Source organism: Panthera tigris, chromosome D4 (assembly GCF_018350195.1).
Source record: "Panthera tigris isolate Pti1 chromosome D4, P.tigris_Pti1_mat1.1, whole genome shotgun sequence".
Taxonomy (NCBI): domain Eukaryota; kingdom Metazoa; phylum Chordata; class Mammalia; order Carnivora; family Felidae; genus Panthera; species Panthera tigris.
In genome coordinates this window covers 32,289,626-32,314,277 of record NC_056672.1, presented here as the reverse complement: position 1 = coordinate 32,314,277, position 24,652 = coordinate 32,289,626, and the positions used below count along the sequence as shown (strand labels likewise).

Below are 24,652 nucleotides of genomic sequence, written 5' to 3'. Positions count from 1 at the left end.
AGAAAAACTTATTGCATGCCGTGTAGCAGTCATTAATCCAGTAACTTATAATAATTACCTCCTTCAGTCCTTACAACTAGCCTATAATGTAGTATTATTATACCAACTTATATATCTCTTGCCTAAAATGATACTACCTGTAAGTGGCCTACCAAGGTTTCAAGCTCAGGCAATCTAAATTAAGTGTTTTTTTCTTCACAAGTAAATGCCACTTACTGTCCCCAGTTAAGCTCCTTACCTTCACTTTCCAAAAAGCTTAGCAAAGAGCTAGTTCAGCAGGTCTGCACTCAGGAGAATACTCTCTCCCTAAATGTTTAGTAGAAGCTCCCATTTCTAAAAAGACTACCTCCTCACCCAGGAAGCTCATGGATATGTTCTGCCTCCATTTCCTTGTAAATAAGAGGATAATGACATGACAGGATCTAGGTTGGATCCTTCAATGGAAGCCCTTTCCCAGCTATACCCCATTCAAATCCACCTCACTGTGGAAGAATAAGACCTGGGAGATCTTGCACATACTGCTACTTATAAGCTCGTAAATTTCTGCCAATAAATTTTACTTTATTTTTGCACTATGTATGTATATGAGCACACATTGCTCCTTTGCCCAGCAACCACACTATATAACAACATATAGGGACCAAATCCATGAACAGCTTGCAATAGACTTAGGTACATTATACATTTATTTCACAAGGAAAAGCACTTCAATTTGATGATATTTTAGGCTAACTGCACACACTTCCTATACATAAAATGAGCATTTCAAGAAACAACTAATCTAGGAGGAATATAAACAATATTACAAATATCACTCACTATCCTAAGTTACATTCATTTTTACCACCTTCTATTCCATATAAAACATATCAGTTACAAATTTATAATCAATGAATATCTTCAATGACTCCATTTGTCAAATTAGGTCAAATGCTATGAGGGCAACCCACTCCTGTCAAAAGACTTTGCAGGAAAAGAATTTGTGCAGAGACACTGCCATCTGCTGGCTAATGATAACACACTGTCCATGAATCTCAAATTTGAGAACAAAAGTAATGAAATACATTAATATTTAAGCACCACTGTCCATGATACAATTTACAGAGTCTAATAGTGAGTTTTGAGTATATGGGAATGATAAACACACACACTGTACATGTTTTAGCAAAAGCCAATATGCAATTTCAGGCTCTTTTACTACAACAAATACAGAACATTATATTCAATCTGCAAATAGTTTCAAAGCAAATTTCCACTTTAATTCTTTCAGCAATTTTTTGAATAATGTATGTCAATGCTGTTTATTTACATTTTAGATTCAATAAGGAATATTACCTCAATCAGAGATCAATTAGTAACCACAAGATAAACTTTTAAATGCTTTAAAAGTACTCTGAGCATGTATAGACACATATATTACTCTCCTCCCCTATAATGAAATTTTGGTTACAAACTAAATATCTTAAAGAACATAAATTTCAGAACATCTCTATCCTGTGCCTATAAAACATACTTATACATTAGTTTAGACCTCTCTATATAAACACTCTTGAAAACTATAAAAATAATTTTACTGGATTTTAAAAAGCACAGAGTAAGACATAAAAACAGCCTTGAAAAAAAAAATTCCACCAACACAGAAGTAGAGTGCATAAGAGGTGAGGGTCCCTGCATTATAAATCCCAAATTCATTCCACTGGCTATAGGCCATCATAATTAACCGTTTGTATCCTTCCATTTCTTTTTCTATTTACATATTCTTAGGATAGTTTAAAAAATGGTTTTTTTAAAGATAGCTTCACACTATAGAATATACTTGTCACTTTGATTTTTACTTTATAATATATTGTGAAGATCTTTGTCACATCAGTACATATAGATTTACCCCATTGTTTTTAACAGCTATACAGTAGAGATGTTCTAAAAATCTAGTCACCCCTAGTAACAATATTTTCACACTAGTGTAATGAGAGCAGTACTATAAATATCCTTGTGGAACTGGCCACAAGAACGGTTTTAGAATCCTTGACCTAAGTCATAAATCCGATACTGTTTCCAGGAAATAAAATACACATCACACATAATAAATACTCTGCAGCATACGCATAGTTTTTATTTCTGCAAACTAACATTTAGAAGCAACTTGATTTTAAAGCTCACATGAGTCTACAACTGTACACAATAACAATCCAAATTATGTAATGTATTTGTAAAAATATGTACTGCCAACACTTTTCAGTGACTCAAAGAGAAATAATTAAAAACTGAAAGCTAAACCTATACAGAGGGAAAAATGCACATTATATATTCGTGAAAAACACTGAGTATTCACGTTTTTAACTATTTAAAAATATTCACCCTCCATTAAAAAACCATCGAAAGCTCACAAAAATTGTGAGCATGTAACCCTAAGAATAACACACTTACAACCATACAGCATCCCAGTGATCTTTCCTCTTTATACGACTCTTCCTTTATACCACTGAATCCCCAACTGAATATACAAATAACTCTATAAATAGCACATTTCCTTGAAGTTCAACCTTCCTCATTTGTGTTCAGTAATCCATACAACTCCAATGATTAGTTCTGCTTTGGGCTTAAGCCATAACATACAAATGGCATAAATAGGCAAACTTTTTCCTCCTTTCACTTAGCTATAAATTTATTCTGAATGTTTATTAATGAACAACACAACCACAAACACCCTAGCTATCATCAGGTTCCTTCCTGTTAAATTTACTGAAGCACATACTCTACTGTCTGCACATCTCCACACACGTTTTGTAAAACCATAGATCTATGGACTGAAATTGATTTTTAATAAGCTTTTCCCCCCTTGCAAACTGCTCAGTCCCAAAAGTCTATCACCCTCTGTTAAATGTGTAGCTAAGTGCATGAACGGATAATCTACAGTTGCGCTTTGACTTTCTGTTGAACATCCATTTCCCTCTGTGTCCAATTTCTATTTCCCCAAGACTGTAGTTTCCTTACCCTTTGGTTTCCCAGCTTTTGACTCAAGTCAAGACCATTGTACTTGGCATGGGTTTGGTTTCATAGCTATTACATCTGGGAATGGCAGGCAGAGAAACATTTTCTCTGTCTTTGCTTCAGAGAAATCCACTGAAGCAGAAGGCCTAGAACTGCTAATTTACTCACTGAGGATCACTTTGTCCCTAGATTCTATTGAGTGACTGAGACAACAGGCAGCTGGGAGCTGGACTCATGACATCCACTGAAAAAAATTCTTTCCATTGTTGTGCCTATTTGGCTTCTTCCTGTGGAGTTTCATAAATAAGAAACACCATTCATTTACTTCAAAGCTGAGTAATTAGAAAGTCTAAGAAAATACACTGGATTCAATCTGTTAGTATGTCAATAAGTTCCAGAAGGTAAATGGAGAAAATAAAGGGGGGACGGGGGGAAGGCTGGGAGGAGGAAAAAGCTCTCTTATAATGAAATCAACACAAACTACATTATTTAAGTCTAATAATAAAACTAAACTTTTCATGTGGCCATTGAAACTCTAAGTTTATAAACTTCCCAACCTCAAAATGTTTCTTTGAAAACACAGTGGATTGCACAGTCCAAATTTTCTTGATACGTAACCACATCAGTTATTTGGTAATTGAGTATGGACTTTAGTTTCTCCACTGCACAATTCAAAGAGTGCATACTTTCAGTAATATAGATCTGAATTTCCAACTCCTTTTCTTCATTTTCACATATGCTGTCTGACTGGCAGATCTCCAGTACCAACAAAAAGTAAAGTTTAACAGGAACTGAACAAGAATCTGTGCTCAGCACCAACATTTATCAATCCAGCACTGAGTGGCTGAATAAATCACAAACTGATTTAGCTTTGTCACAGACACAGTTCACCTCAAGAGCACCAGAAAACACATCTGTATAGTAATTGAGCAAAAACACACAATGAATTGATCATAAAGAGACTATACCACAGAAATACCTTCTAAGACGTACTCCATGGACATTTACTGTATAAAGCAAATGTATGCACAAATCTAAGAACAGCAATTTATCTAGTAAGATATCTTGGTCATACTTACTCAAACTAAACGTTTTAGGGCTCAGGATTCAGCATTAATTATGATGGTCAGGGGTGTAGGAAGCATCAAAACTCAGGAAAACCTCTCCAACATTCTTTCTAATCAAATGTGAAATACTTAAGCATGAAATACATTTTCTAAAAATTATGACCTTGTATCTAAATGGATGTCATTTTAGAGACATAATCTAGACATTTAAGAACTTTTAACATTCAACATCAAGTATCTTACCAGAGCCACTTAGGGGGAAAATACATAACAGAGAAGAGTTTCACACAGGAGCTAAGGAAGGTTTGAATACTGTCTTCTTAGAAATTGCTTCCTTCACTGTCCCTTCAATCCCCTTCCAAGACAGCCTCCAATGTGTGTCGTTAGTGGTAAATTAATGTTGCACTTGTTCTTCAACTCAACTCTAGCAAACCCCCAAAACAGAAAAGTTTGCATTTGACTTTTTAAATATAGATGGTACATGCTCTTTGGTTGTTTGATTTTTAGAATGATATAAAATTAAGGGGTATTTAAGCACCATCTGCTCTCTTGCAACAATGGGCAATAATTTCCTCATTGTCTTACTTCATGTGCGTGTTTTAAATCTAGAGTATCCTTTATGATTACTACAGTTGATATTTTCTTATTTTATGTAGCCTTTGTTGCCTATGTATTCTTGCCCGTTTATATGTACAAACCAGGCTGGGTTTTATCCCCACTTTGTGCCATTCCTATTTCAAATATTTCATTATCACAGAATCGTTGACAAAAGTCATTTAGTTACTTTTTCCTGCCATGTATTCCAAATTCACTGGGATAATTCTTTATTAGGCCAAAGACTTGCAATTCTAAAGGAACTTATTAAAATTTATATGACCGATCCAATCCTTCAAATATGAGAACACAGATGCAAATGCTGTTATTTGAAAAAACAGAAACAATGATGGCATTAACTATCTTCCAATATGAACTGTGGTGAAATAAACTGAGATGGTGGGGCAGGCGGGGCCCGTCAACAAAGACAGGGCTAGAAACGTGAGAGTGCACCAGGTCCACCTTGCCGTCTGCTCTGCATGGAGGGAATGGAAATAGAGCAGTGAACTAAGGCATTCATTTTCAAAGTCCTGATTTGTTAACAAGATCTGTGCAATGAACTTTCATGCACTGCTGTGGCTCTATGATGCCCCTCAGAAAAAAATCCACTGCAAGCCACCTGTCATACTCTATTGGGACAAGCTAGAAGATATTTCTAATAAATGTCTACACTCTAAAAATGTTTTACTGGCATACATGAAAAATACACTAAAAGGAAAGACATTAAAAGGGAAGGCATTAGAAAACAATGTGCACAATATTAACCAAATGTGTGTGGATTTTTAAAAAGATATAAACATATGCTGATATTTTTGAAGGGATATGCAAGTTATTCACAGGAAGGGATTAGAAGGGGTCATAAAATATTTTTCTGTACTCTAATTGTTTTTTTAATATATGCACATGTATTTTTTTTATTTTTATACACTTTAACAAGGAGTATTTAAATAGTAATGTTAACAGTCATAGTGATTTCCTTTCAAATAATTTTCTGTAAAATTAAAAGGATTCTAGTACATGGACACACCATAATTTATTCAATGATTGCCATTTGTCATTAGACATTTTAGTTTTAATTTAATTTTTGCTAATAAAAATTGTACTATGACAATCATCTTCATCAATGAACTTTTGCATACATTTCTGATTATTTCCTAGGAGTATAAGAATGGGTCAGCAGCATGGAGATGTCGATGGCTATTGATACATACTACCTACCTGCTTTTTGGGAATGCTTACACTGATGACACTACCACCTAACAGAAGTGCAGAGTGCCCACTCTAGCAATGACATTCTCATGAGCAATGGGAATTTTCCTTTTCTCTTTAATAATATGATAAGAAAAAGAAATCATTCACTATTACTTTGAATAATATAGAGGTTTGAGCAATTTTTCAATTTTATTTACCTGCAAAGAAACAGGTTTCATGCTATTTTAATAATCATCAGAACCATCCAATTTTTTAAAAATTAATACTTAAAGGATGACCCAGAATATACATTCCCAAGAACTAGAAATACTCGACCAAGAATCACTAGAATTATTACTAGGCCTTATAAAAATATCTGTTATGAAATTTAGAAAGTTGCTGGAAACTACCTATTTTTGTATCTTAACTCAAATAAAAACCTGGAGTATATGAAAGCCATGTGTGGACTATAGTCAAATTTAGCAGGAATCTCTAATACCCATGATGGGTTTTATTTCCAGGGATTTACAACACATGGTTTTTCCAATTCCACATGGAGCCCAAGAGCTACAGTATGGTTTTGAAGACGTAAGCAACAGCCCCTCCAGAGACCACCCCCTCAGCAGTCTGGCCCACAGAACCCCAAGCACTACTGGGTGATGTCACTTCTTTTCATACTTCCCTCATGTTGGCAGACAGTGAAAGTGAATGGGTGTGAGAAATCAGTAGAAGTATATAAAGCAATCCTTCTGTCCAGCCTGCTGCTAGCACTTATTCTGCAAATACTATCTCCACAGCCATGACTTCTCAACGCCTCAGGCCTAAACTCCACCAGCCTTCTCCAAATTAGTATCAGAGAGTTCCCAGACTTAGAAATGACCCATCATGGATCGCTTTTTTAAAATGTTTTCAGTGAGAAAGACACAGTGCTAGATGACTATCCCAGCTACACCGCCATCCTCATCACAGGGCTGATGAGGCCAGGGTCAAAGCCCTTCTGATGGGTAGGGAAAATGTGGTTCACAGAGGCAGGTTACACAGAACCAGAATTCTAACACAGGTCTGTGTGACTGGGTTGCTTTTTGTTTACCCGCACTCAAATTAGCCATCAAAACTCTTATTAGGGATGGAAGTGCTACACAGATGGAGCAATGAACCCCTGCATCTCTGACAATGTTATGAAAAATGAAACACTGGATTGCTCTTTCTAGACTTTGATTTTCAACACAAGCATTTCAGCTCTCTCATCTGGTGTCCAAAGAATAGACTTTAGGTCTGGTCCCCTTATGACTACAGGCTGCAGGTGTCAGTGATTCCTTGTGCCCATCTGGAGAGACAAGCCTCCCAACACTCTCCGAGGGCAAGTTGGCATTTTCCTCTGTCTCCACCAACCCAATCTTCCTTTCTATTGGACCAGGAACTGGCCCACTAAACTGACTCATCATCACTGGACAAAGAAACAGATTTCCCTTAGATCAGTCAGGCCCACCACTGAGCCAAGGTCAATTCCCCAAACTGGAATGCTGTAAAAAAGATGCACACGTCTACCAGTCCTCATCACAACTCTTCAAGGCTCCTTACATATTTACTTGCATTTATTTCTCATAATAACTATAAAGAAGCTATAATCTCCATTACACATATGAGAAAAGGGAGATTTGGACAAGTTAGTTACATACTGACTCCAATCACACAGCCAGTAAAAAGAAAAGTCAAAATTCTAATCAGTGCAACTAACCCCTGAACTTGTTGTATCCCTTCACCACTACATATCAATGCTTCCTTTCTACAGGAAGAAAATGAAGCTCAGCACAATTACACACACAGCCTGAGAGATTCAAGACAAACTGTATTACTCCCCAGAGGATCTACCACCCCCACACCCTGTGTCACCTCCCTGGAGTGTGATTCAGACAGCACAATCCTATGTGATCGCAGAACCTTAAGAACTGCTTCAGCTGTATTTCTAATTAAGTGTATTGAAAGGAGATGTAAGATATAATTAATTTTATAAAACTAACTTTGATATTATCACATGCTAAACTTAACACATGCTAAATTTTTCTTCCTTAAGATGTTCTAGATTTTCCTAAAGATTAAAAAATAATAGCAATAATAGTGAAATATATGTATACATGCTATGCAACCTTCATCCACTGTCCCCCAAACTACTGATATGTATGATTACAAGATAGACAATTCCCCAATATTAAGATTTCATTTCTTCATATTTTTAAATGACATTATAACTCTAAGTTGAAATTTCCCTTACTTAACCATTTACTCACTGCTCAACTCAAAAGTATAATAAAAATCAAAATATCAAACAATAAGGACACATAAAGCCATCATAAAAATTGCACTCAACAGCATAAGCAAGAAGACATACAACTATCGATACTGCCCTATTTAAATGCAGCACATGGAAAAATGCAAACTGATTACTATAAATAAAATACAAAAAATAATGCCTGGAAGAATTAGCTATAAGCACTAAACTTTGTATATTGTGCCACAAAGAATTATTTAGTGCTGTAAACTAACATGTTGGAAATCATCCAGAAGACACTCTTGTTTTGTCTTCCTTGTTTTAGAAAGAGGCAAAAACTATTACTGGCCATAGCTTGTAGGGGATAAAATTACAGTAAATTAAAAATAATAGTCATGGCTAACCAAGGGAGAAAATTAAGACTTGGCTTCTTTATAATATGAGACTTTTTCAGGGTCTGCCTAACTGGGGACACTTTTCCTCTTTGAATTGGCTAATACTCTGATTCTTCTAATTGCAAAGGTGTAGAACTATTAGAACAATAATAGGGAATAATCACAGGATTCATCACCCATTCTTTATTCCCTTTGATATTTATACCAATACTTATTCAGCTATATATTTTCATTACTTTCAGCTTTCTGCCTGAATATGGTCCCTGGTGCTGCCACACAGAGTGCTCCCAGGGGCTTGTGGGAAATTTCTACACTACAGTTATGACCAGCAGTTAGAAAGAAGAGTGTTCTATCACCTTGCTCAGAGCAGAGGGAGGATAGATTGTGGATCCACAGATTAAAGTCTAATTATACCCACTGACCTAAGTGATATCCCATTAAAACTTTCTTTTGATTCAAAGAGGTCACATCAAATGATCAAGTAAGCAGTACTCCCATACCAAAGCTTCAAATTGGGCATCTGCACATACTGCTCTTGTTGCATCAGCAGAGAAGGGTATCTCAAAGGAAAGGGAACAATGACTTGGATTGGTATGCCTTATTTAAGAAGTCCCAATTCACACTTAGCTCTTCCACCAGGAAACAAACATCACCTGGGCCAAGGGTTCAGATCCCACTTTTCCTAAGTACTCCTTTAACTAGCTTTTTCTTAAAATTACCACATTTTATCAAAAGACTTAAACTAAGGCCTGAAAAACAGACAATACAAGGGTGCCTGGGTGATTCAGTCAGTTAAGGCATCTGACTCTAACCATTTATTCATTGCTCATACTCAAGTATAATAAAAGTCAAAATATCAAATAATAATAATAATAAGAGACAAATAAACCCATCATAAAAATTGCACTCAACAGTGTAAACAAAAAGGCATACTATTCGGCTCAGGTAATGATCTGGTCATGAGATCCAGCCCCGCAAAGTGGTCCTTGCTATGCATGGAGCCTGCTTGGGATTCTCTCTCTCCCTCTTTCTCTGCCCATCCCCAGCTCGCACATGCGCTCTCTCCCTCTCAAAATAAACTAAAACTTAATAACAACAACAACAACAACCAAAAAAAAAACCAGATAATACCTTGATTTCAGTTTAGCAACTAAACATCAGTGTCATAAACCATATACCTCAACTCCCCAAATCCAGCAAATTTAAGTTAGTAATAAATCAAACTGGGCTCCCTAGTTCTGAGGACTCAAGTCCCAGATATCTCCCCTACAGACACAATATATACTAATCAACTGACTTTCTACTATACTACTTGAAGTCTCAGATTTTCTGAATCTCACAATTCAATACTTTATCAGAATAAAATGAGGGATATAATATGAATATTTTCTTTCTTAATACTTATTCCAGATATATAAGTACTAATTCCCCAGTCAGAGTACAAGCTCCAAAGGACATGCCTTCATATGATTCTGTTTCTCTACATGGTATTTTGTACTCTATGTTGCACTACCAAGACCCAGTAAATGGAAACAAAATAGAGGTAAAAAGAAAAAAAAATGGAGAAAATCTCTGGGCTCACAAAGTTCATATTATATATGCCACATCAGATAGCCAAAATTAGAATGCAGGGACTGTGAGTCTACATTTTCCTTCTTTCACGTGCTCTAAGAATAGAGAAATCTCGTGATCTAAAGCATAATAAAATATAACATAGGGACTAACCATTAAAATGATTTCTGATTGTTTTAAAAAAGACTGCCCAAGATTAAAGATTTTTTGGAAGGATTCTACCTGATTTAAGAATAGTGAAATCTAATTTTAGAAAAGGACTGAAATAGGGGCACCTGGTGGCTTAGTCAGTTAAGCATCCGACTTCAGATCAGGTCATGATCTCACGGTTCATGGGTTCGAGCCCCACATGGGTCTTTGTGCTGAAGGCTCAGAGCCTGGATCCTGCTTCAGATTCTGTGTTTCCCTCTCTCTCTGCCCCTCCCGAACTCATGCTCTGTCTCTCTGACTCTTGAAAATAAATAAACATTTTAAAAATCTTAATAAAAAAAACCTGAAATATGAAATGGAATGAAGCCATATCACAGCTCTTGTACGTAAGACAATAATCAAAATCCCTTCTAGATTAAAGGGAAATCAACTTCAAAATTCTATCTTTTTAAACTTGCTGAAACATTTGAGGATTCAAATGTCAAAATGCTTTAAAATTATATTGTGAAGTAATGTTCCTGAAGTTCATGAGAGAACATTCCCAGATCTGCGGTGCAATTTTTCAAATTTCTGGCATATCATGTTAGTAGATTATCACTTAAAATAAAATTGATTTAAAATAAGAAGTATCATTTTGAAGCCACCAACTATTACCTTTCCTCCCAAGAAGATAACATTATTTACCATGCCATAGATAAGTTTCTCACACTGCACACATGGTCATAAATACACTACTGATGGTGCAGGCCAGATATGACTGTCTCCAAGACAATGATTCTTTTTTACTCAAGAAAATCAGTACAGTAAATAACTTTTCTTCCCTTCAAGACAATCACAGCGCTTGAGGCTGCTGCGACACAAAAACAAAATATCTTCACAAATGTCTCCAAACAGTCAAGCTGAAAATCTAAGCCAAAGTTTCATTTAACAGCCTGTCAGTTTTTTGATGTGAAGCTAATGAATGCAGTGGCAAACAAATCCATCAAACCTAACATCAAAACAACTGCACTTCATCCTACCAAATGGAAAAATGAAATACAACCTGCAGGCCAGCTCTTTGATCCAGCCTAGCCAGGAAGCGGACAAGTGCCACCACAGCTGCCACAGAGAAGTAACCATGGACTCCATTTAACCACAGGAGAGAACGATCCAGAAATGGGAAACATTCATCTCAAATATGCACCAAAATTTTCTTTCAATTGCTAAAGCATTTCATAGTTTTAAATCTCTACCAGAAAAAAATGTAGCATTTTACACTAGATCACTCTGATGTTCAAACCGATAAAGATGCCTAAAATAACTAACGATGGTATGTTCCACTCATACTTCAGTTTTGAAAATGGAGGTTTATTAAAAGCCCTTCTGTTCTTTATGAAAGCTCCCTAAAGACAAAGAAAACATGCCCATCTTCTTTGTACAAACATGTAGCACAATCCTGTTGCAAAGGAGGAACTCACCAAGCACTCTCTGAAGCTGAACTCTGCCTAAGCCAGTAGGCAAATGGGCATGTAGCAACCTAGAACAATCCTCTCAATTCTTCTTCAGTGAAAACCTTACCTCTGAACAATGAAATGGGGGAAAATTACATAACCCCCTTCTTAGGTAGGTGAGTTCTCTTAAAGGCAAAGCCCTTCTGTTCTGGAGTATCATGCAGGATTTTTCTGAATAAAATCACCAATATCTCCAATATTATCAGTGAGCCTGGGGTTATCTTTTCAAAACCTAGTGTTTTGGTGTATTTTTCAATTAAATATAGGATTTTGTAAAGTTCTTTCCTAAGCTGTCAAATTAGAAATATTGGTTTGTAATATGTAAAATATAACCAGAACAGACCCCACATTCTGCACCACATTAACTTCTGTCCCACAAAGGGACACTGTTGGGAGTTTTTACATACCCATATGAACCCAATGTGACAGGTAAAGAAGACCTCATTGCACCTAGTGCTTCCACTAGGAAAAAGCATGCCATTATTTTTTTTAATTATCTGTCCCCCGCAAAAAGCATAACTCATCATCACTTGTGAATAACTATTTCTTAATAGCTATCATTTAGAATAAACTGGATATGGCAAAGAATTAAGGCAAAAATTTGTTAGTTTAAGAATTAATTTTGGGCACCCTCAAAGCCACAAGTCTTTTAAGTGCAGTTTATAATTAATCCATTATACATTTGTCCTTAAAAAAAAAAAAACATAAAAACTAACTGCCTAATGCACAAATTTTCCCGAGACTAAAAGCTACACACGCATGCATGGACAGCATGCACATACACATGATACAAGAGTGTGTAAAGAAACAGCTTTGGAGATCAATAAAAATGTGTCAGATAAATTATAAAGACACCAACATATGCACAAAAATGCCATCACAGCATCCTACAATATAAGATAATTTATTTTTCTGAGAATAGCCAAGATAATATTAAAATTGAGGGGTATAATTTAAGAAAGCATAAGTATGTTTTAGTGAAACATTCAAAACTGTATCCATTACAATTTAGCTTCCAGTTTTTTGTTGTTGTTTAAATAACCTTGTTTTTCACTTCATTTTATTTATTCTTTAAGTTTATTTTATTTATTTATTTTGAGAGAGGGAGAGGCAGAGAGAAATGGAGAGAGAAAATCCCAAGGAGGCTCCATGCTTGTTAGCACAGAGCCAGACCCGGGGCTCAATCTCATGAACCATGAGGTCATGACCTGAGCCAAAATCAAGGTCAGATACTCAACCGACTGAGCCACCCAAGGTGCCCCTAGTTTCCAGTTTTTATGCAGAATAACTAAATTAGTTACATCTACTCAAAGTAGATTCTTAATATATCACCATGTCAATTATTAATTGGAACTCTGTGGTAGACAGAATATTGCCCCCACCTTCGCACCCCTACCCCCAACAACAAAGACATCCATGTCCTATTCCCTATAATTTGTAAATATGTCATCTTATATGACAAAGGGATTTTGTGGACTGCCTGCTCTGAAATGTAGAAGACCACCTGGAAGGACATGAGAGATATCTCTAGGAGCAAAGACCTGGCTGACAGGCAGCAAAAAAATGGGAATTCAGTCCTACAACTGTAAGGAACCAAATTCAGCCAACAATCTGAGCAAGGGAATGGATTCTTCACTAGAATCCCAGTTAGAAATGTAGCCCTGCAAACACCCTGATTTTTGCTTAGTGAAACTAATATCAGACATACAACCTACAGAGATGGTAAGTGAGTATTGTTTTAAATCACTACTTTTATGGCAATCTGCTCCAGTAGCAATAGAAAACAAATACATTTCTCAGAGCAGCACCACCTCACCAAAATAAGGAAAGGGTGGAGACAACACCTAAAAACATCTCAAACACATGCAATCTAGTGCACTATTTACCCAAAACTGCAGTATAGCCATTGAACAATTTTGTACCTAGCAAAATTCCAGAACCAAGACAGTCATATTCCTTAACTAAATTGAATGATACAAATCAATGCAGCATGAATGGATATCTACATACCCAAGGTTTTCTTCCTCTCATAACAGATCTATGGGTGGAGAGGTATTTCTAATTTATATAGGAAGGAACAAACAAAATAAACAATTTTCCTAATGATATATGACTAGCCAGAAGAAAAGTTGGGCCTTAGATCCCTGCTTCCTCCACCACAGCACACTACTTCTTACAGTCCCACAATCCTAGGCTCTGTCAGCTGGGATTTCAGAGGACCACTGCCCACCTCTCTTACTTGGTCACACCCCAGTCCCATTCTACATTAACAAAGAAATGTGGAAACCCACCCAGGACATTTTAGCCTTGAGGAGAAACTAATCTGGCCAATACCGTGAACTAGATCTGAAACTCAGAGTAAACAAGCACCAGCTAATTTTCTGATAACCGAACAGCTGTGATAGCTGACTTACTCTGTCAATGATTAAAACTGCAAACCACAGGGGCACCTGGGTGGCTGAGTTGGTTAAGCATCCGACTTCAGCTCAGGTCATGATCTCGCGGTTTGTAGATTTAAGCCCCACATTGGGCTCTGTGCTAACAGCTCGGAGCCTGAAGCCTGCTCCAGATTCTGTGTCTCCATCTCTCTCTGCCCCTCCCCCACTCACGGCTCTGTCTCCCAAAAATGAATAAATGTTAAAAAAAAATTGTTAATAAAAAAAATAATGCAAACCATAAAATAACATACCTTGCTATTACTATGGGTGTATGGCTCTGTTTCAATGTAGATCCAAGCACTACCTCTCTGTGAAAACACTGCAGGTAGCTGGCCAAGGTACATACACTGAGTTTCCTATTTTTTTTATTAGGTTTATTATAATATGAAGGATCCATAATGGGAAGAAGTAGTTCAGTTCTGTTCCTTTCTAAATTACCCCTCATAAATAGAAATTACTCAGAACAGAAAAAGTCTTCTAATAGCAGGAGCTTTCCTTTTTTCATAAATCCATACAAATGGTTCCTAGGCTGCCAAAGGGCTCTACTTTTATTTTAATATATTATGTAATTTTCTAAATACACATGTAAATCAAACCTGGTGTTCTTTTCCCTGAATATATTTCTAAGTTCACAATGGTTCCACATACAAGCTTTATCAATGTGGAATGAAAAACACTCACTTATACCATGCAGTGGCCAAGATACAGCCACATAAGCTGTTATGTCATTTTCCACTAAATCTGTGTCAATTTTACATACTCCGTAAAATACACAGTTTCATTCATAGCTGCCCTCTGCCAGCCTATACCCTTGCCTTCAAAGCCATAGGAAAGAAAGCAACTTAATGTAAGCCACCATCTCTTTGAAGATGTCCTCTATTTAACACCACAGGGGGAAATTAATTAAATTTAATGGAAGTTGTTTCTTGTGAATGAAAATACACAGTATGTGAACTAAATTAAATATACTGAGCAGGAAATGCAAAATTCTGTACAAACGCAACATAAAGACACATTTCTTATTAAAGTATATTCTGCATTACTTTCAAGAAATTTATTTCTGCACTAAGGGAAGTTTTAATCATTTCTTCTTACCACCCTCCCTCAACCTCTTACTATAATTTTTACAGACATTTTCATCTATAAGTAGTTGTTTTCTAAGCCATGGAACTAAATTCCATATTTAGTTAGGTAAAGACTTGGCTCTTTACCTAACATGGAGCCACAGGGAGCCACTGGGAAATCTCACAAAAAAATAATTGGTGGCTTTAAGAAAGGAAGCAAACGTCAGTTGCATAAAATTACCTCTCAAAGTAAACTTCTCCACAAAAATCTCAAAACAGAAAACTATAGCTACAAATGATAACACATGCCATGTAAAACAAATATATCTAGTCTGAAAATAAATTACCATGGTGCGAGGCACACAGTATCAATGAAGGGAAAAAAAGTGCTGCATATGATCTTAGATTTCCCACCACAATAACCAGAATACACATTTAATTTATGCCTTATTTTTGAGGCATAACTTACCAATTTAGCAACCTTCCCATAGTCAATCCATCTGACTGTAGCAAAATTTGTAGATTCTGCACAGTTGAAACCATGATTAAAACCAGCATGGTAGCCATATGGAAAAGTAATCATAAATTCTCCAGCCTCCTGAGTGATCTGCAGGGTACAAAACATATAATATTTTCAATTATCAGACTTTCCAAATTGCAAAGACAATTAAAATATATTTCCTATTTAAAAAAAAGAAAAAAAATGCCATGATATCAGAGCTATCTAGTATAAAAGAAGTTCCCCCAGATCTTTATCCAATCCTTCAATAGTTTTTCAGGAAACTTTAAAGACTTTTCTAAACAGGGTGTGACCTTCTGGCAATGTAATTCCCTCATTCAATCCATAATCAAAGATATTTTATTTTATTTGAAGCTGTCTTTAAGTTATCCAAGTAAATTTGTTCATATTAGCAATCAATGTGCATATTTTTAATACTTTAAAAAATCATGTTACTGGAGTTATTTCACAGGACATATTTTGACTGATGTTTGTTAGAGCTAAAAAAAAAAACTTCAATAATGCATGCTCAACAGGCTTTACTATTAATTCTATTGCTAAAGAGTTGGTGGTATTCACCAAATTATTCTTCCATAATATTCAGAAAACATTTAATTAACTGTGTTCCATTTAATAGTAAAATTTCTATCAAAGAATTATTCAAATATGTATGTGTAAGTGCATCTTCAAATATAATTAAAGTAACTTGAATAAACCAGTCAGAGATTAAAGACCAACATGAAAAATATACTTATTCCACTCCTATTTATTAAGCTAAAGACATGGCTTTCTATAATTACCAAAACACACAAAATACACCATGAGCTATAGAAAAATAGTAAAACAAAATTTTTTGGTGTTTTTTTTTAATTTACCTATACTATTATGGACTATCAAATTTATTATCCATGGTTCATTTTCAGTCCTAAAATGTTGAGAAATTAATATGTGGGTATGTACATGTATGTAAACATTCAGGAGGCATACTGTATAAAGAAATAACAGTTGTATGCAGTGCAACTCGGTTGCCATTTTAGGGATGCTAAAATGTTGTAAAAGTATTTTCTTTCCCAACAATCCTGAAATATATCTCATCATCTTCTCCCCCATGACAGCCCAGCAGGTGTTCTATCGCAATGAGCAGCAACTCAGTTGCCACCTGGCAGGCAGAGAATGGCTATCAGTGTTCAACATGGTTCTGGTTCGATCATTTTGAGCCACATGAGAACACAGCCTGGTTCTCTCCTTTCCTGGTCTCACTGAATTTCATTAATTATAATTGTGCTTGGAAACTAGGCACTTCCCTGTACTTTGTGATAAAACAAAACTCACCCTGATCACCTGTTTATAACCCTACATAGATGGGGGAAGAGGGTGCAGCTGCTGCCTTTGGGATAAAGAGACTATCTTCACTGCTCCACTGAATGCCACCTACAATCTTTTTCTACTCTACCTAGAAAATCTTGCTCTTGCCATGTTGAAAAAGAGCACCTGTTCCTATTGAATGGGACTCTAAATTTTATGCTTCTGTATAATTTCTAGAAACAGGTCAGTCCCAGTTTACCAAAATATAAGGCTAATTAACTGCCTTTGGTGTAATATACAGGTCAGAAAATAGAGTAACAGAAAAGAATAAGTCCCTTTTATTATAAAACTAAACAATCACCACAATTCCATATAATGAAGGAAGTTGAAAAGTGCACATGATCTAAAAGCATACATTATGTTTATTAAATACTTTTTCATATATATATGTACATATATATATGATTATGTGCAAATACATTGAAAGAAGGAGGAAAATAATGTTTCTCCAAATGTGAAAGAACTGCCTAAAAAGAGGGTCGAAGTAAGGAGAAAGAATATGTTCTGTATAACATATATTATGCAAAGCCCTTCTTAGAGGTCATCTCTTTTCATCCTCATAACAGCCCTATTAAGTAGGTACTATTGTTATCATCATTTTCCAGCTAAAGAAACTGAGGCTTAGAAAAATTACATAATTTTCCCAGGTGACAGAATCAGGAATAAATTTGTGAAGTTTAATTTGGAAGCCTACACTACTCTGTCCCACGTTACATTACCATTATCAGAGAATATGTTTCTTGAGGAACACAGAGTTATCACACATCCTTCATCAATGTAGAAAGGGAAGTGGCAGTATTTCATATGAAAAACTGCAATTGCCAATCAGATGATGAGGCACTGGTGTCTTCAGAAGCCACAAAATGTCCCACCCTCAAGAGAGCAGAGGAGAGCCATCTGGTGATTTACCAAGGAGTATTAAGAAGCCACAGCCCAGAAAGGGGTGGAGGGCACCTGCCTCCTTCTCCCCAAAGCTTGGAAAGGAGCTATGAGTTCCAAGGCCTCCATCCTGGGGAAATGAACCAATCCCACAATCCTACTACTTCACATAATCCCTTCTCCAAAGACCAGCTTGATCAATTATCTATCACCAGCCCTAAAATCATAAAAGATTTTCTATCCTTGGGAGACCCTAGTTCACTCATTCTCCTCTGTCTTCTAAAACTCCAACTTAAATAAAAGTGTCTGATCAAGCTAATGCCAACCACCTAAAAGAAACACTCACTGATGATGTGTCTGAGACTAAGAAACCCAGTGCCCAGAGGTATCTGCAAGTGAGACAGAGCGCCACAGCAGCAGTGGCCCATCTCAGGGACACACCCCCCGCCCTCTGTAACAGTGGGCACTGTGACAGCGCTGCAGTTCAAGACCAGCCTCTCTCCACATCTGTGCACACCTGCCACAGTGCACATCTCAGAAGCATGCTTTTTGTCATGGGTAAGACTATGTGAGTAAAACAGTGGTGACAGCATCTCTGTCACACAAGACAAATATGTCTCATCTTATGCGTGAATATAGCTAGATGCTTTGTGCATGAGCATGGATTCCCCTCAAGCTGGAGAATGATTCCTCGTCCTTGCAAAAATTCCACTTTGAACAAAGCTGGGGATTGGGGGTGGAATGCACTTTAAGGGCCTGAAATTAATAAGAGGTAAAGATTTAGTCACAAGTGAAAAACTTCTGAGGTGAAAAACAGCAAAGATTATAGGAAGAAAAGTCAAATTAAAAATGAAGAAAAAAAGAAGATGAAGAGGGTATAGCTATTTATTAATGTTTCTATAAGGAGCTAAATACTAAATCCTCCTCTGAGAGGGAGCTTTTATTTATCTGGTCAAAAGTTTTTTGTTTTTGTTTTTTTTCTTCATTTTAGCTTCTTCACATAAAAGTTCTCATGCTCTGTAATAATTCTGACCCAATAACTACCCATGGACACAAAAATAGAAGAATCTAGCATGTACTGAGTCTTACAGAACTTAATCTTTAGAAATACTCCAAAGAAGCAATATCTGATTAAGTCATCAGGCAATTTTATCCATAATGAAATTTTCATTGTACTATGTCTGAATGTGTTTAGAAGCAACATACTGGTGTCATAATCATTGACTCTAACCAAACTTCTAATAATAATTGTTTTTAAAAAATTGATCATATATATATAGTTATTCATAATCACATATTGATCACATATATACAAATTATGTTATGTTTTAGGTTATAAAAGACTTCAGTGTATAAGTGCTACATCTCATTTTGTTGAATGTTCTGCATTTTATTTTCAGTAGTAAATGTATCCTGAAATAAAAGTAACTTCAAATTAGTATTTAGACAAATAATTGCCAGGTTATAAAACATAAATCTGAATTTTCCTACCCACATCCTAAAATTCATATTTGAAGTCAAGGATATATTAGCTTGTGTTACACTTGTCTTAAATATAAATACTACACACACGAAATGAAATGTTAAAGAGTAATACTAATATACCTTGTCAAAGGGAATACCATACTTCTTCAGTACTGAGGGAGATATCAGTGTCATCTTGTGGCGAAGAAATGCATCACACCCTTGAGAACTGCTTGGGAAAAAACCTAAATGGAAATAATAAATACAAGTAGTAACGTGTCAATTATGATAAAATTTCAGACAGGTTTTGTAAACCTTACGTTCTAGTATTCTCACAGAATGACAGCTTTATGCAAATAAAGACCAACTCCACCATCAAAAAAAACCTCCGGTACTAAAAATTAGAGTCAGAATTCTTAAAAACTAAGGAATACATATGTATATCACTAAAGGTAGACCTTCTTTACAAAAAGAGCTCCCAAAATTATTTTCATAACATATAAGATTACTAAGCCTTACAAATTTATTTATTTTTTATTTTTTTAATGTTTATTTATTTATTTTTTGACAGAGGACAGAGCATGAGTGGGGGAGGGGCAGAGAGCGAGAGGGAGACACAGAATCCGAAACAGGCTCCAGGCTCTGAGCTGTCAGCACAGACCCCAACGCAGGGCTCGAACTCACAGACTGGGAGATCACGACCTGAGCCGAAGTCCGATGCTCAATTGACTGAGCCACTCAGGCGCCCCAAGCCTTACAAATTTAAATGAACACATTTTAATTCAATTTGCCTTGTAACTGATGAATGTGCAAAGTAATAAAGCTGATTAGGAAGGTAAATACGCATTTTCATAAAGAAATCTCTCATTTTAAAAAGGCTCCTAGAAGTGATCATTCCAGATACACTTGTCCCAATGCCTGGCAAAGAACAGAAACACAGCAGTTTCCCACCTTTCTGTGTTTCTTTTTGATCAATTTAAAACAGTCAACTGCTAGTGTAGATAATGCTGCTATAAACACTGGGGTGCATGGATCCCTTTAAATTGGTATTTTTGTGTTCTTTGGGGAAATTTAACTCATATCTGGAATCTAAGAAAGAAAACAAAAAGCAAAGGGAAAAAAGAGAGAGAGAGAGAGAGAGAGAGAGGCAAACCAAGAAACAGACTTTTAACTATGGAGAACAAACTGATGTCTACCAGAGGGGAGGTGGGTGGGGACATGCATGAAATAGATGAGGGGGATTAAGGAGGGCGCTTGTTGTGAGGAGCACTGCATGAAAGTGTTGGATCACAATACTGTACACCTGAAACTAATATTACACTGTATATTAACTAACTGGAATTTAAATTAAAACTAAAAAAAAAAAAAAAAAAAAAAAAAGTTAGCTGCTATCAATTTCCTGAACCAACTTCCTGGCCAGCACCAGTCAAATGCTTGGACACCTGCTCCACCAGCCTGTGTGGGAGCAATGTTTTGAGGAGTCCCTTACGTGAGGAAGCTTAACATGCAGCAACCCTTTCACTCAACAGTATATTACAGACCAAAACAGAGTCGTTTTTTTCTACCACTGACTCCATCCCTGCAGTGCTGAGGCAGACTCTCACGAATTCAGCTATGCTAAGCTAGAGGAAAATGAGCATGCATGACCCTGGCTCTTCACCTTCCTCAGTCATAAGGAAACACAACCATGCCAAAGAGAGTGGGAAAGCAAGAAGGGAAAGGCACACATGGAAAGACAGAGAAGAATCCGAGACAGAGAACCCAGACAGAAAACAGAACTCACCAGGAAAACAAGGGATGCACATGAGTAAAGCGGGAAGAAGCAAAGATGCTGTTTAACTCCTCCACTACCAAAATGAAGAGAAAGCCACTGGAAATGCCAGTTATCTAACTCTGTGCTTCAACACACAAATAGGTCAAGCATGTGACGAATCTGACAAAAGGATTACCAGTACTCATTAACTCCATGAACCATTTTAACCTCATGGAAGTATCTCACAAGAATATTTTTAAAGTAAATAAGACTTTATTGATGCTACCATGTAGTATGTGCTCATCAGAAGGAAATAAATCAGCCAGCCAAGAAATAGTCATTAGGTTATAAGGAACCATCTGCAAAAAGGCAGCATGTACTGCTTAAACTTCTGCACTTGAATTTTTTAAGTAGTTGGAAATATTAAAAAGTATATGCCAAAGGAAACAACAGAACTATTACTATTCCCTATAATACCAATGAGAATAAAAAGAATAATTTTGCCCTATATGGTCATTTGATGCAGCCCTCTGTTTATGGTTAATACTTATTATACATAAGTAGAAAATAAAACTTTATACCAAATAAGCAACCCAATGAAAAAATGCAGACTTCAGTGAATGAAGAGAAAATACCACACTACTGTAATGGCCATATCTACACAATATGAAGTCCTGAGTCTTACACCACCGACAGTAAAGCACAGCAAAGTCATCCCCAAATGCACAACCCATGGAAACATTTTAATATTACAATTCAAGTGGATTTAGCAAACTTTTCGAATCTGTAACTTTGTGCATCCTAAATGAATTGAGTTTTAAATTAAAATCAATGAAGAAAGAGGAGTCTATTTAATTTTCTTTTGATATGGATTTATAATCAGGGCCTGAACAATGTGGTGACTGGTCATAAGTTAATTTAAATTGGAAAACCACCGGAGGAAGGTAATTTACAGTATATTAAAAAACTTGAATTGGTTTAGAATTTATATTTACAACAGGCTATCAAAATTATATTTTACATCACTGAAAAACACCTCGTAAACAACACAAATTATGTTCAAAGCATGTAACTCAAAATGAATTTTACCTCAAAATATCTACAGCAGTACATAGCTTATTCCACAGTGTATGAAAAGTATGTTATGTAACATATAAGCAAGTCAATATAATCAGAATACTTATAGATACAAAATGGTATTTTTAAAAACTCAGAGCAATGCTGGCTGAAGAAATGCTACTGTCTTTCATAATTAGTTTAAAAAATGCTTTGGAATCATCTACATAAAAAAAAAACCCTCTGATATAAAAGATAACATTAGGGTAAAAAATTCAACTTAAGACAAGTTGAGTTTTTCAAGAGTCACAAAGAAAAGAAAAAAGTGTTAAAATTTTTGCAAATAAGTCCTTTAAAATATGCCTTTCAGAAGCATTTTTTCTACTCTAGTATTTGCTTTCTTGATGTTTTGAATAATTTATTTGGAAGAAGTGGTCTCTAAAAGTTATATTTTAATGTCACTACTATAACATTCCATAAAATTTTCTAGTTTACTAGTCACACTCTTTTCATGATCTTGGAAATCAAGAAGTTCCAACAAGAAAAAACTTCTACACTGACCCTTCAATGATCTAGTAGTGGAAACAGCAGCTAGCATCCCACTGCCACGCCTCACACCCATCTTCACCAGCTAATACGCCAGGTGTAGAACACACAGAATAAACCTGCCACATCTTTCTGCAGCAACTACTTTTGTCACATTAGGTCACCTGGCTTATTCTTACATAAAAACAAACATATCAGGTAGGGGAGCAAGACACAAAATCTGCATGAGTATTGTGGGGTAGTGAGGTTTTACTCTTTTCTCCTACAGGGATATTTTGGTAAGAATATTTGAGAGACAGACTACAAGACATGAACTATGCTATGGGATTTTTGTATAAACCTTATCCAATGCCCTCTTACAGATGCTTGACACACAAGCTTACTTGAGCACCAACTTTCCTCTCTCCTTTACCACTCTGAATGAACACACACCTTTTCACTGGTATTAAATAGCAAAGCTAAGTTTTAGACCAAAGATCCAATTGTTTGAAATATTTAAAGCCACCCTCACCTTGTCCACATGGCCAGCAAAACAAGAGAGAATAGCAGTTGTTAAGAACTTGCTGAGTCTTACTGAGACATGGATTCTAAACACAACTTCAACACTCATGTAGCTTTGAACAGTCGTGTAATCTCTCAGCTCCTCAGTTTCCCTGTCTGTACAATTAGGATGCTATTATTATCTTCCTCACTGGATTCTTTTTTTCCAGCTTTATTGAGATATAACTGACATGTAACATTGTATAAGTTCAAGGTATCAGAGTAAGAATTTGATTCATGTATATACTGTGAAATGATTACCACAATAAGTTTAGTTAATATCCATCACTTCATACAGTTACAGTTTTTTGTAATGATAAATGATTTTAATGATACAGTTATAATGTCATAAATTTTATCATATCATAATCAAAAATGATATATCATAAATGACAATGATACAGTTTTTTCGATATGATAAAAATTTTTAAAATCTACTCTCTTAGCAACCTTCACATATACAATATTAACTATAGCCACCATACTGCACAGTACATCTCCAAAACTTATTCTTCTTAGAACTTTTCAGTTTGTACCTTTTGACCACCTTAACTCATTTTCCTTACCCACCATGTCTGTGAACCACCACTAAAATCTGTTCTCAGTATCTGTATGTTCAGTTTTTTTAGATTCCACATGTGAGATCATCTAGTATTTGTCTTTCTCTGTCTGACTTATTTCACTTAGTGTAACAACTCAAGATTCATCCATGTTGTTACAAATGGTAGAATTTCCTTCTTACGGCTGAAATTCCATTGTCTTCACATGTAACACATTTGCTTTATCCATTCAAATGTCAATGGACACTTAAATTGTTTCTATATCTTGGCTACTGTGAATAATGTTTCAATGAACATGAGAGTGGAGAGATCTCTTCTAAACAATGATTCCTTTTCATATATATCCAAAAGAGGAATTGTTGGATCATACAGTAGTTATAAATTTAATTGTTTTAAGTTTGTTTATTTTATTTTGAGAGAGCGAGAGAGAGAGAGAGAGCAGGGGAGGAGCAAAGAGGAAGAAGGAAAGAGAAAATACCAAGCAGACTCTGGGTTGTCAGCACAGAGCCCAATTCAGGGCTCAAACTCGCAAAATGTGAGGTCATGATGTGAGCCGAAACCAAGAGTCGGATGCTTAACTGACTGAGCCACCCAGGCACCCCCTATCTTAAAATGTTTTGAAGAAACTCCATACTGTTTCCTACAATGGCTGTCCTCACTGGATCATTACGGGAAACCAAAAGGATAATGCACAAATAACTTAGCTATAGTCAAAAGGTAGAAGCAACCTAAGTGTCTGTCCATCAACTGATAAATGGATGAACAAAAA

General features: G+C 36.0%; 1 protein-coding gene and 1 long non-coding RNA gene across 16 annotated transcripts in view; one reads left to right on the top strand and one right to left on the bottom strand.

Moving 5' to 3' along the window:
- KDM4C (lysine demethylase 4C) overlaps positions 1–24,652 on the bottom strand; it is a 431,545-nt gene that overhangs the window by 285,728 nt on the left and 121,165 nt on the right. For 11 of the 12 annotated variants that reach the window (XR_006210796.1, XM_042965101.1, XM_015544915.2 and 8 more), the window contains exons 8-9: positions 19,570–19,673; positions 15,691–15,828 (exon numbers count right to left, since the gene is read on the bottom strand). Coding sequence is in view for 10 of the 12 variants with exons in the window: in XM_042965101.1 (XP_042821035.1) it covers positions 15,691–15,828; positions 19,570–19,673 (242 nt within the window). In the remaining 2 variants the exon portion in view is untranslated. Of the gene's footprint in view, positions 1–15,690; positions 15,829–19,569; positions 19,674–24,652 lie in introns of those variants that run through there. The other variant, XM_042965111.1, reaches the window with a different exon arrangement.
- LOC102949191 overlaps positions 17,560–24,652 on the top strand; it is a 71,413-nt gene continuing 64,320 nt past the window's right edge. For 3 of the 4 annotated variants that reach the window (XR_447207.3, XR_006210798.1, XR_006210797.1), the window contains exon 1: positions 17,560–18,522. This is a non-coding gene — a long non-coding RNA (uncharacterized LOC102949191). Of the gene's footprint in view, positions 18,533–24,652 lie in introns of all 4 variants that reach the window. The other variant, XR_006210799.1, reaches the window with a different exon arrangement.